The 12,105-nt window shown below is 53.2% G+C and overlaps 5 protein-coding genes across 5 annotated transcripts; 2 read left to right on the plus strand and 3 right to left on the minus strand.

Annotated features, from left to right (window-relative positions):
- Window positions 1-164: 164 nt before the first annotated feature.
- On the minus strand, window positions 165-1,779 carry J4E90_006888 (uncharacterized protein; the record flags this gene model as incomplete). The annotated part of the gene is made up of 3 exons (XM_051436430.1): window positions 165-953; window positions 1,005-1,537; window positions 1,590-1,779. The coding sequence occupies 3 exons, from the start codon at window positions 1,777-1,779 to the stop codon at window positions 165-167; spliced, it is 1,512 nt and encodes a 503-aa protein (XP_051290224.1).
- A 288-nt stretch (window positions 1,780-2,067) lies between these two features.
- On the minus strand, window positions 2,068-3,226 carry J4E90_006889 (uncharacterized protein; the record flags this gene model as incomplete). The annotated part of the gene is made up of 4 exons (XM_051436431.1): window positions 2,068-2,733; window positions 2,783-2,874; window positions 2,929-3,002; window positions 3,168-3,226. 4 exons carry the CDS (start codon window positions 3,224-3,226, stop codon window positions 2,068-2,070), a joined length of 891 nt encoding a protein of 296 aa, XP_051290225.1.
- Window positions 3,227-3,463: 237 nt separating this feature from the next.
- J4E90_006890 (uncharacterized protein) lies at window positions 3,464-5,116 on the minus strand (the record flags this gene model as incomplete). The annotated part of the gene is made up of 3 exons (XM_051436432.1): window positions 3,464-4,849; window positions 4,941-5,002; window positions 5,050-5,116. The coding sequence occupies 3 exons, from the start codon at window positions 5,114-5,116 to the stop codon at window positions 3,464-3,466; spliced, it is 1,515 nt and encodes a 504-aa protein (XP_051290226.1).
- Window positions 5,117-6,043: 927 nt separating this feature from the next.
- On the plus strand, window positions 6,044-8,013 carry J4E90_006891 (uncharacterized protein; the record flags this gene model as incomplete). Its single annotated transcript, XM_051436433.1, has 4 exons — window positions 6,044-6,327; window positions 6,382-6,506; window positions 6,553-7,112; window positions 7,162-8,013. 4 exons carry the CDS (start codon window positions 6,044-6,046, stop codon window positions 8,011-8,013), a joined length of 1,821 nt encoding a protein of 606 aa, XP_051290227.1.
- A 1,332-nt stretch (window positions 8,014-9,345) lies between these two features.
- J4E90_006892 (uncharacterized protein) lies at window positions 9,346-10,233 on the plus strand (the record flags this gene model as incomplete). The annotated part of the gene is made up of 1 exon (XM_051436434.1): window positions 9,346-10,233. One exon carries the CDS (start codon window positions 9,346-9,348, stop codon window positions 10,231-10,233), a length of 888 nt encoding a protein of 295 aa, XP_051290228.1.
- Window positions 10,234-12,105: the final 1,872 nt, after the last annotated feature.

Consider the following 12,105-nt stretch of genomic DNA (forward strand, 5'->3'; position numbering starts at 1 on the left):
GGTAGCCGAAAACGCACAGATGTCATGGCGCTTTAGGAAGCCGCCACTGTCTAGTCCCGATCATGAGGACGGGAAGTCGCGAAAAGTACATAGACTGGTATTGAAGTACACACGCTGCAGAAACGAACCAGGCTTCCCTATCATACCCATGCCACACCACATCATCACTCCTCCATCTTCTCCCCACCAACCACCCCCGCATTCCCCTCCCCCAAATGCTTCAACAACCAACTCCTCTTAAAATACGTATTCGGATGCACAATCGTATCCAAATCATTACTACTCCAGCTCCCCTCCTCCTTAACCTTCTTAATCTCCTTCTTGTGACTCCACTCAAACACTCTATTACACGCAACATGATACCTCTGTTTCCCCACATCCTCCTTAACCGTCTTGAGCACATCCCTATCATTGACACCAACGCGCTGCAACATCGTGAGCAGGTTTTCCGGGGTGAATGTGCGGTAGGGGCAGCCGTGCGATTGACCAGCACCAGGCAGGGCCTCAGTGAGGAGCTTCTGGCAGGAATACGGTGTGTAGCCGCGGCCGCGACGGTTTGCGTCGCCGCCTACGTCGCCATAGGCGTGGCGGATGTTGTATTTGTATTCTTTTTGGAATTTCTCGTCGGTGATGAGCTTGAAGCTGCGGCGCCAGAAGACGAGGCATTCGTCGAGGCTGAGGCCGATGCCTTTGAGGAAGAGGGTGTATTGTAGACGCCCGAAGTGCTTGAGATGCGAGTCGTCGCGCAGTCTGTTGTGCAGGTTGCGCATGCAGAGGGGGAAGTGTTGGGAGAGTGTGTCGATGCTGTTTGCGGTGATGGTGGAGAGACCGTCGATGTTGGCGTCGGAGGTGGAGTAGGCGGCGTCGGGGGTTGTGAAGGATTGGGAGAGGTGGGCGAGGATGGGGGCGAGGCGGTCGTCTTCGTCGAGGCGGGGGAGGGCGCGGGCTGTTAGCTACACGTTTGTTAGTGATGCCTCCCGTGATGTGTATAGCGGAGTCCATACCTCTAGTGCCTCGTCCAGCTTCTTCGTAAACTCAGCAACCACCAGACTCATCTGTTCTCGTTGCGGAACATACGCCATTCCCCTCTTCAAGAGTACCTTCCGTTGCGCAACAAGTTCAGGCACCCTCTCCCAATCAACCTTGAACCACTCCTGGTCCTCAGTCTTCTTGATACCACTCGCCGCATGCAACTCATCCCTCAGCTCCCGCTTCTCATCTTCCTTGACCTCTGTCCAATCCAGATTAAGACTGTTGACAAATTGTTGCCGCTCCCGCAGATCATCATCCTTGAACCGCAGCGTAAACAGCATAGTCTCTAGCCGCGAAAACCGCCGTCGCAGGTCCTCTGTTGACGAAAACGCAAGGCGCAGTATGAAGTGTGAATAGTGGTCTCTCCTCCGCTCTTCTTGTAGTTTCTGACTTCGTGACGAGTCCGATCGCAGTGGTAGGTATTTCTCCAGTATGCTCTTCATGTACTCGGCGGTCTCTTCGGGGCCTTTGTTGCGGAAACTGCATGCTTCGAGTTCGGAAAGGACTGCATCGCACGCTGTTAGCGACATCAGGCAGTCATCATGAGAAGTGCATACCCTTCAGCCTGTTGATTGCCCATGTCTCAAACTCTTCCAGTGTAATCTCTGCGGTGGGTGGCAGCGTGTAGAAGTTCAGTCGGTGGTCATAGTTCTGCTGCTGGAACTCTGCTTTCTTGAATTGTTGCCTCTTAGGATCGATTTGCGCGCGTCGCTTGGGGTCAACTCGAGAGTAGTCGTGGCGGATCATGATGTTGAGGTTTCTTGCGTTGTTCGGCGGCTTGCACGTCTCCACGGTTGATGGGGGTGTTAAAGTGGCAGGCGCGTTCGCGTGCACGCGTAAAGCACGCTAGCCACATGTAGCGCACGCGCTGTCCGCGTGTCTGATTGGGTCATCATCGCTTGCCATGTTCCCAGACCCAGCGGTTCAGAATGGCATGCGAGTCTTAGCATCGTTTCCCTGTATTCTATACCGAACCCTATCTATGCCCTTGCAACCCTGCTTCTAAGTGCAGCCCTGCTCTCATCACATCATTGCTCAGCCCATGAGGTCACCCAGCGCATTCACATAAGCCATCGGAACAGTTGTCGCACCCTCAGCCAGGAAGTCCTCCTTCTTGCTAACGCCGGTAAGCACAGCCAGAGTCCCGCCCAGCTTTCCGTCGATACCGAACTGGATATCTGTGTTCAATCTGTCGCCCACCATGCATGTTCTGCTTCGGTCGAACTTGAACTTGCCTTCTATCGCGTCCATCATCGCCTGACTCGGCTTACCCAAAGACAACGGGGCTCTACCAATCGCTCTCTCAAGCGCAGCTCCTGATGCGCCAGCACCGGGGAACAGAGAATGCGCATTTGGCAGTGTGCTGTCGATGTTGGTCGCGAGATATACCGCGCCACGTTGTAGGTACTGGAACGCGATTGCCGTCTTCAAGTAGTTGGAGTGAAAGTCCAGACCACTCAGCACGACGCCGACATCTGGATCGAGCAGGCTGCCATTTGCAATAGCCTCGAAGTCCTCTGGCTGCCGGAACTCGCGCCGGTAGGCAGGGTCTGTACCACCAATGTATGGGACACCTTCAGCTTCGAGCTCCTGTTCTACGCCCGACTCTCCTAGCACGAATACCTTGTTCTTCGGCGCGGGGAGCTTGAGGATGCGAGCGATGTATACGGCGGCGCTGTAGGACGATCCGAAGACTTCTTCCTGATAACGTGTCAGCCAATGGTCATACTCTGGGCTCCTGCTTACTTACCACCTGGGCGGGGATACCCAGTTTTTCGAACTTCTTCTTGTAGTCCGCGCGCGACTTGGTGCTGTTGTTCGTGACAAAGACGAGTTGTTTGCCTGGGGTCAGTCAGTTGGAATGTCATAATGCTGCGTGCCAAGTGAGTGTCTTACCTTTACTCCTCAGCATCTCGAGAGTTTCTGGGACCCTCTCGTATAGGTGATCGCCGGACCAAAGGACGCCTATCCTTCGTCACAATCAGTAGATGGCCACAGGTACTATAGCGATCGCAGGCAAGAGACATGGTTGTATGAACAAGGCTGGCGCATACCATCGCAGTCGAAGAGGAAGACCTGAGCATCTCGTCAGTGAAGCGTCTGGCAACCGGAGATTCTAGGCGCATACATCAAACTTGTCCAGGAACTCGTCTATGGCGTTCTTGTCGCCAGACAGGAATTGAGGTTTTGCCATAATGCCGATTGTCTCGTTACAGTTCCCGCGTCAGTAAACACGGATGAAAGATGACACTGGTGGGGTGCTTGGCGTGGACCCTGAAATCCAGCGGAACGATACCGACGGATTCCGAAGTCCACAAGGTACTCATCACACAACCTCCCATTGATTTGTTCAGCATTTCACGCTTCAATTCGATCATTCATGCTATGTTTTATTGTGACACTATGTTCATTATAGCTTCGATCGATCGAGTCAGTCCACGATAATCTTCTTCTCAAGCTCCTCGAAGTTCTCAAAGAAGCTGTCGAAGAGGTTTACGGCGTGCTCAACATCATGCGCACCACCAGTCTCACGGATGCTGTGCATACTGAGTTGAGGGTTACCGAGATCAAGAGTACGCGCGCCCATGGCCGCCGACAGCATAGGCCCGATGGTGCTTCCACACGACGAGTCGTTACGAACAACGAAGAGCTGGAGCGGAACACCCTCCTTTCCTGACTTCGGGTTGTAAGAAGCCGCTTTGGCACGGCGGGCTGCTTCTTGGAGCAGAACGATACCTGGTGAGTTGGTGGCGTAACGCGCGTTGGCGTTAATCTTGATGACAGTTCCCTTGTTCATCTCAGGCCTGTGCTGAGCCTCGTACTTGGCTGGGTAGTTGGGGTGTACGGAGTGTGCCATATCGGCAGAGATCAAGAAAGAAGTGGCGAGCGTTTGCTCGTAGGCGGTAGCAGTGTCTGCCTCGACCTTGTCATACGATGCATCGGAGTTGCTCTCGGACGCTGGCAATACCGAGAGACGGCGAATGACAGCAGGTAGCAGATTGGAGTCTGCTCCCTGTGCTGTTTGGGAGCCAATCTCCTCGTGATCGAAGCATGCGATCAATCGGATAGTCGAATCCTTCTCCAGTGCTGACGAGTCGGACAAACTCTTGAGAAGACCCTCCACGCTGCAATACGTCATCATCAGATTGTCCAGTCGTGGAGAGAAGATCAGCTCGTTGTTCAGACCGCCAATGACTGACTTCTGCGTATCGTACAGGACCATCTCGAAGTCTACGATGTCGCTCGGTTCAGCCCCGGCCTCCTCAGCGATGATATCGATTATGTACGGGTGGTGTCTCGCGGTCGGCGCTGCGAGGGGGCCTTCAGTCTCCGCGTCGTTGCTTTCCTCCTTGGACTCTTCGCCCTTGCCTTGACGGTTCAGCTCTGCAGCGACTAGACCGGCAATGGGAAACAACTGGGTCTCCTTGTTGAACTGGAAGTTCTCCTGGCGATCCAGGTGGATAGCCAAGGTAGGTATCCGCAGGATTGGTCGCTCGACCTTGACTAGACGTTGCTCGATGTTGCCGTCCTTTGTGCGCACCATGGCGCGACCTGCAATGCTGAGGTCGCGGTCAAACCAGGTATGCCATAGTCCACCACCATATGTCTCGCAGGCTACTTGGATGAAGCCGTCGCCTGTTCGCTTGGATACAGGCTTGATGCGCAGGCAGGGAGAGTCGGTGTGGGCGCCGATCATGGCAATGGGGTTGCCCGCCTTCCATTTGTTGCCGATAGCGAATGCGACGATGGAGGATGTGTTACGGGTGAGGTAGTATTTGCCTCCGGGATGCAGGGTGGGTGCCCATGAGTCGCGCTCCTGGTTATCGTTACTATAAGCCTCTACCACGGTACACATAAATGGTATCATGATACCCCACTGTTGACACTTAGACTGCATAGTTGCGTACCTTGATCTGTTTGAAGCCCGCCTTCTCTAATCTTTCCTTTGCTGACTTGACAGCATGGAATGCTGTCTACAGTCAGTGTCTACTCAGGTAACGATAGCACGCGACGTACGTGTGGGCGAGGCATTGACAAAAGAAAGGAAGTCCTCGGCAGCTTTGAGGGAGGGTTTGGTCGCCATGGTTCGTACACGCGATACTATAAAGTTGGGATGTGATACAACAAGGGGTGTTGTCGGTGCGAGGTGCAGTAGTGTAATGCGCAGCTTGGATGATGGCAGCATCAAGGATTGGACACGACGTCTACAAGCTGGCCGCGGGCGGTGTGGGGTATCGATTGAGAGGCGATGGAGGGCACGTCGGAGGTTAGCGCTAGACTCCACTCGGCGGCCATGCGCGACGCTGATTGGATGAGAGGACCCCAAGGAACGCGTCGTGGTGGAAGGTACGAACATCAAAACATGCGGATATGGCAGCGACGACGTGACGGCTCTTGCCCTGGCGCATCGCAGCGGCCACCCTCACCTCGCTCGCTGCTCTGTCCAGACGACATCTTCAACCCCATCTTCACTTTCACCACTACATAGCCTAGCTGGCCCAGGACCAGCCCATTACTATTGTCTCTCCTTACGTGCGCCCGCCCTGTCTCTCGTTGCTCCCCCAGCACCCTGCGCCTGTCTAGCATACAAGCTCCGACCCGCAACCACAACAAGGTCACCGCCGCCCACCCCGCCCGTTGCGCGCCCACCACCAACACCACGCCGACATTACCCACGTCTACCGCAATTCGATGCGCAACGAAATTGAATAAAAAAGCATACCTATTGACTGCACTATTGTGCGCCGCGACGACCTGTCATTGGTTAAGAGGAGGGCAAACGACTTAGGGGCTATCAATCATCACAATACCACGACTCCACGTCACCGCGCGACTCACCTCATTGTTCCCGCCTTCACCTTCGTTTCAGGCAACCATTGTTCTGTCAGCTGCAATACACCCGCCACTCGCGATTCTCGATTACCCTCACCCCGCCACGACTCTACACTTCACTTAGCACAGTGCACCGATCTACATAACAACAAACCCATACCCAGGCGCATCTATCTCGATGGCGCGAGACGACCCAGGGGAGACCGCTGCGGCGCATGCGCAGACCGAAGAGGGCGTCGCAACCCCGACACTGATATCGCCGCCCGAGTCGAAGACACCGCCTACCGCCTCGCACAAGCGCAACCAGATCTTCCCCTCCAACCCACTCGATCGGGGCTCAGAACCTATAGATGCAGCGGCGTTAACAAAAGCGCTTGGCCATATTGAACAGGCTGGCCGAGTTAGGGAGCGGACACCAACAGCAAGCCCAAGCCGAAAGCGCCCGCGCATATACGGCGACAGGTGAGATTGCAACAGTCTAGTCGCACTGGATTGTCTGTACTGACGTCTCCTCAGATTCATCCCAAATCGCGCAGGTCAAGACCTCCAGGCAAGCTACAACCTGCTCCACGATGAAGCCTCACCAGCAACTCCGTCCAAAGCGAGGCGCACTCCGCATCACGAGCTACACTTCCAGAAGAGTAAGCACTCGCATTCCTCTGCTATACAGTCACTAACCCGCCATAGCCGAAGAAGCCAACCGCACCTACTCCGCCGTACTCCGACAAGAGATGTTCGAGGGCTCCGTGCCCCAAGCCTTTCCTCAGAGTCTGTCGCCGACAGATAGTGCCAACATGCGAGGGACAGGGCGCTCACACACCCCTCCAGCCAGAACCACAGCGACGTTACCGCCGCCTTCAGGAACCCCGTCAACCCCGCACAAGAACCTGTTCTCCTACTCGGGCCAGCCAACTCCGTCACGGACACCATCAAGTCGACATGGCATTCTCAACCTCAACGCTCGTTCAGATCTCTACAGTCTGTCACCAATCAAGTACAGCAGTCAACGCATGCTGCTTAGTCCACAACGTCAAGCCCGCGCCGTCTCCAAGGTACCATACAAGGTTCTGGATGCACCGGATCTTGCAGATGACTTCTACCTCAACCTCGTGGACTGGGGCAGCCAAAATACCCTGGGAGTAGGACTTGGATCATGTGTTTACATGTGGAACTCGAGTAGCGGTCGCGTTACTAAGCTCTGTGAACTTGGCGATGATCCAGTCACAAGTGTCAACTGGATACAGCGCGTAAGTTCTTCCATCTACATCATATTTCGCATGCACTAATCTCAATTAGGGATCCCACATTGCGGTCGGTACCAACCGAGGCCAAGTACAGATCTGGGATGCGCAGACTCAGCGCCGTCTTCGCACCATGACAGGTCACACAGCTAGGGTCGGCGCCCTTGCATGGAACGAACACATCCTCACCTCAGGGTCGCGAGACCGTACAATCTACCACCGAGACGTGCGTCAACCAGAACAGTGGTTGCGCAAGCTTGTTGGCCATAAGCAAGAAGTCTGCGGCCTCAAGTGGAATCAGGAAGATCAACAACTCGCATCCGGAGGCAACGACAACAAGCTCATGGTCTGGGACAAGCTCAACGCCGAGCCTACCTTTAAGTGGAGTGAGCATCAAGCCGCCGTCAAGGCCATTGCTTGGAGCCCACATCAGCGTGGTCTTCTCGCTAGCGGCGGTGGTACAGCAGACCGGACTATCAAGTTCTGGAACACCCTGGTCAGCTCCAGCGGCCCGTCAGCTTCAGCACTCGCCTCCGCATCGGCGGCCGCGTCAGCCGCAACCACTGCCAACGTACCTCTATCGCCTACGGCACCAGCAAACCTCATCAACAGTCTTGATACTGGTAGCCAAGTTTGCAACCTAGCATGGTCAAAGAATAGTAACGAGATCGTATCCACGCACGGTTACAGTCAGAACCAGATCATCGTCTGGAAGTACCCGAGCATGCAGCAAGTCGTCTCGTTAACGGGCCACACCTACCGTGTACTCTACTTGGCCATGAGCCCGGATGGGCAGGTCATCGTCACTGGTGCTGGTGATGAGACGCTTCGCTTCTGGAATGCGTTCAAGAAGAAGGAGCGCACTGGAGGTCTTAGCAGCATGGATAGTTGGGGCGTCATTCGCTGAACTATTTCATCTGCTTTGCTCTTCTACTGATAGTGTACTATAGGACTGATGTCGAACACCACCGAACCTCTTGTGAACCGGACCTCTGAATGGCTTTTATGCTACTCATCAGATGGGATACTAACGTGTCTGTGTAGTTCATCACAGCGCGCTACTGTTGCGGTTCACTCTGCGTTGTTCGCAGACACAGTCCACCTACTTTCTTTCTTCGACGACTTCAGCGGCATTTGTACGGTTATGATCAAAACTTCGGGTATTTCCTTATAAGCATGTGTGGCGTTCTGGGCGTTATAAGCGGCTCGATACCATGGGATCTTATTATGGGCGGCGTTAGGTCAGACAGCCAGGTATATGCTATGGGCTCGGACTTAAGCGGTTTATCTGAGTATGAAGCTGGAGGTCATTGCTTCTTGGCGACTACGAATGCCATATCTTCTTATCTAGGCACTCAACTGAGAGGTGTCTTTTTGCATTTGCTTCAGTGGCCATTCCTGGGCTGGAGCGGGAGTTCAAGGTTCTATCGATCAAAGCCTTTTGGGTACATGGCCGTCGATTGGCTTGGGCTGGACTTTTCATGATCACGATTGTACATTAGAAGCCCATATATCACGCAAATCAAACGTGAAACTTCAAGTAAAGTTTTCTATCATCGTGCAGGCTGTGCGAGGGAGTCATGGTGTGAAGGAGGGTAGGCAATAACTCCAACAAGGGTAGACAGGACACATGCCCATCTGACGGGAATAGTATCTGCTAGCTGGACAAACTTCATAGTCAGCGAGGTAGATTGTAGTGGAAGTGCCGGTGCGTAAAATGTCATGCGGTTTCGTACACGATCGTCTAAGAGGGGTTCTATCCGAAGTGTCCCCGATATGGTCTTCTATGATGCTAGAGCTTCGCGACTTTGAGCAACCACGCGTATATCGTTCTCACGATTCTGAGATCTCGAATGTCTCCTTCTATTTCATACAAATCTAGGTAATGAGAGTCGAGTGGAAGTTCTGAGGTAACAACTATTGGGTAAATCTGGGGTAAAGCAAAGACCGCGGCAAGTAGTGCCCGACTAGGCATTCCGCGGGTACGTATCTTCAACGACCAGTGCTGCAATTAGCCGGCAGATGACCCGAATATCGGTGTTTCCGCCGCTGAGGCTATCGAGCAGTTGCCGACAGCCCCACCATAAGAGAAGACATCGGAATGTCGGAAATGCAACCGGAACGACGAGGGGAAGTTGCATCATCGCTCATATCACGTCTCTCTTTCTTCAATCTTCTGTCTTGCACTTGATACCATCATATCAAATCTAAGCTTGAAACAACTCACACAACCATCACCATGGCACCCGACCTGTCCCAAAACAAAGCCGTCAAGCTCGTCGCCCATGCCGCCGCAAACAAATACGCCATCTGCGCAACATGCTGCTACAACGTTGAAGGCATCCTCGCCTCGGTCCGCGCAGCAGAAGCAAAGCGCGCACCACTAATCATCCAACTCTTCCCCTGGGCCATCAACTACGCCGACGGCATCCTCCTGCACGCCGCCCGCGAAGCCGCCGACAACGCCAGCGTCCCCGTCGCCCTGCACATGGACCACGCGCAAACACCAGAAATCGTGAAGAAAGCAGCGAACTTCAAGAACGGCTTCGACGGCATCATGGTCGACATGAGCCATTTTGACGATAATCTGGAAAAGACGGCGGAGTTGGTCAAGTACTGCAATGAGCGCGGTATTATTACAGAAGCCGAACCAGGCCGTATCGACGGCGGCGAAGACGGTGTCGGCGACCTGAGTGAAATGGGTCTAGAAGCCATTCTCACCACTCCCGAACAAGCAGAAGAATTCGTCGCAACAGGAATCAACTGGCTAGCCCCCGCCTTCGGGAACGTACACGGCAAATACGGTCCTAAAGGTCCTCAACTCGATTACCCCCGTCTGCGCAACGTACACAGCAAAGTTGGGGATCGCGTTGCTCTCGTTCTGCATGGTGCGGGTAAAGAGTGGTTCCAGGAGAAGCTGCTCAAAGAATGTATTGAGTGTGGTGTTGCGAAGGTCAATATTAATGATGCGTTTAATAATGATTTCATCGATGTTATGAAGGAGCAGGCGGGCCTAACGCCGATCACGGGGTTGATTGAGAAGGCGACGGATGCGATGCAGAAGAGTATTGAGAGTTATATTGAGTGGATGGGTGGGGCGGGGATGGCGGATAAGATTGTGTTGTAGATGGTGTTGTGGGCTTGAGTGTATATAGCGGACGCATATGTGTTGGTTGTCGATGTATCAGTAATACAAGTGTAGAGTTGTTGAGAATGATTTCGACCGCGTGGGAATCGCAACTATTTCTCCATACCGAGTTGTGTGTAATGGATCAACGATCCGACGAAACAAGTTTTCGGCCGAAAGAACGTCTACATTTCGCGACGATCCGACCATCATCGTGGCTAGTCTTGCGAGATAGTCTGCTACTGCCAGCGCTTTCCTGTGATTACTCATACCAGCAGCACATAAGCGTCAATGCGCGTATGGGGCTACCCAACAACCTACCAACACGACTAAACATCAAGGAAATCTGGAACACATAAGAGACTCATCGTTTCCGCGCATCAAGAACGAGTAATTCGCTGAACTCCACAAAGAACAAACTTGTCATTGAGAAAATTTACACAACCAATCATGCCGGCAAACTACTCCCTCCACGCCATCCCCGTATACTGGATTATAGCTCTCTACCCACATGCGTACTCTGTACATGACCTCTCCCCTTCCCTACCCTACATCTCCACTGACATCTCTCCTCTAGCAAGGTCTCTTCAAAGCCGCCACAAACGGTCAACGCAACAACACAAACCCACGCGGCGCCTCAACACTAGAACACTATCGAAAATGCACTCCCGATGCTATCTACGCCAAAGCCGAGCGCGCAGAAGCTTGTCATCAGAATAGTATGGAGAACGCGCCGTTTTTCATTGGGGCGGTGTTGGCGGGGAATGCGGTGGGGTTGGATGTTGGTAAGTCTTTTTTTATGCTATGAATGAGTCGTTGGTGAGGCTTTGTAATCGATGAGCTTGGGAGGGATGGATGGACGTTTGTGTACTATTGAGTGGATGGGAAATGCATGCTGACGATGAAACCAAACAGCAACGATGAACACCATGGTAGCGTCGTATATCGGTCTACGCGTCATATACAGTTTCCTGTATGTGAAGGTTGAGAAGAACAAGACGAGCTACCTGAGGAGTGGGACGTGGGCAGCTAGTGTGGCGGTATTGATGACGATGTTTGTCAAGGCGGGGAACAAGATGAACAAGAGTCTTGGGATGTAATGCGGATTCCAGTTCGCATACATGGTCTACTAAAAGTGGAGGAAAAGGGGAAAAAAAGGATTCAAAGACAAATCAGCGGAGAAGTCTGGCGAGATCAAACAATTGCAATTTTGGTAAAAGAATGGAACCCGTCGCTAATATCAATCAAAGAATGTCGTAAAGAATGACAACATATCTACCACCTCTGACATACACGCTCTTCATTCCCAAAGTCCTTCTCACCAACCGCCCATCTCAGAAACTCACTGCGGCCAAGCACACAGTCCACCACAGTCGGACCCGCCATTCAACGGATCACAGTCGTCCCTCGGGTCATCAACACAGATCTGGCCTGGGAAATCACACTCAAAGCCCGCAAAACCACCACACAGCTTCTCGCTGACACATATACCCAGCATATCACAAGCAGGACCGCAAGAGCCAGGCGTGAAAGGGTCAGTGATGCAAGTCTGGCCTGCGGGACACTCTTGAAGAGGACTTGCGCGACCGCCGCCACAGATCTGGTTGGTGGGGGTAGCTTGGCGAGGATTGACGGGGGTAGGAATGGGTATGATGCTGGTTGAGAATGTTGTGCTGGCGTCTGGTAGGCAGACCTGTTGTATTGTTAGATTGATTCAGACTTTTTAGTAGCAAGTTGGCTTACTTGGGGTACGGGCTTCTCTCCACCACAAAGCTCATAGCATCTCTGTGCAGAAGCATTCAGGCATTCACATAGCTCAGGCTGTGTCGAGATGCAGTTGACCAGAGGGCATTCGCACTCTGGAGGAGGAGG

Source organism: Alternaria incomplexa (assembly GCF_024043165.1).
Source record: "Alternaria incomplexa strain BMP 0042 chromosome Unknown scaffold_9, whole genome shotgun sequence".
Taxonomy (NCBI): domain Eukaryota; kingdom Fungi; phylum Ascomycota; class Dothideomycetes; order Pleosporales; family Pleosporaceae; genus Alternaria; species Alternaria incomplexa.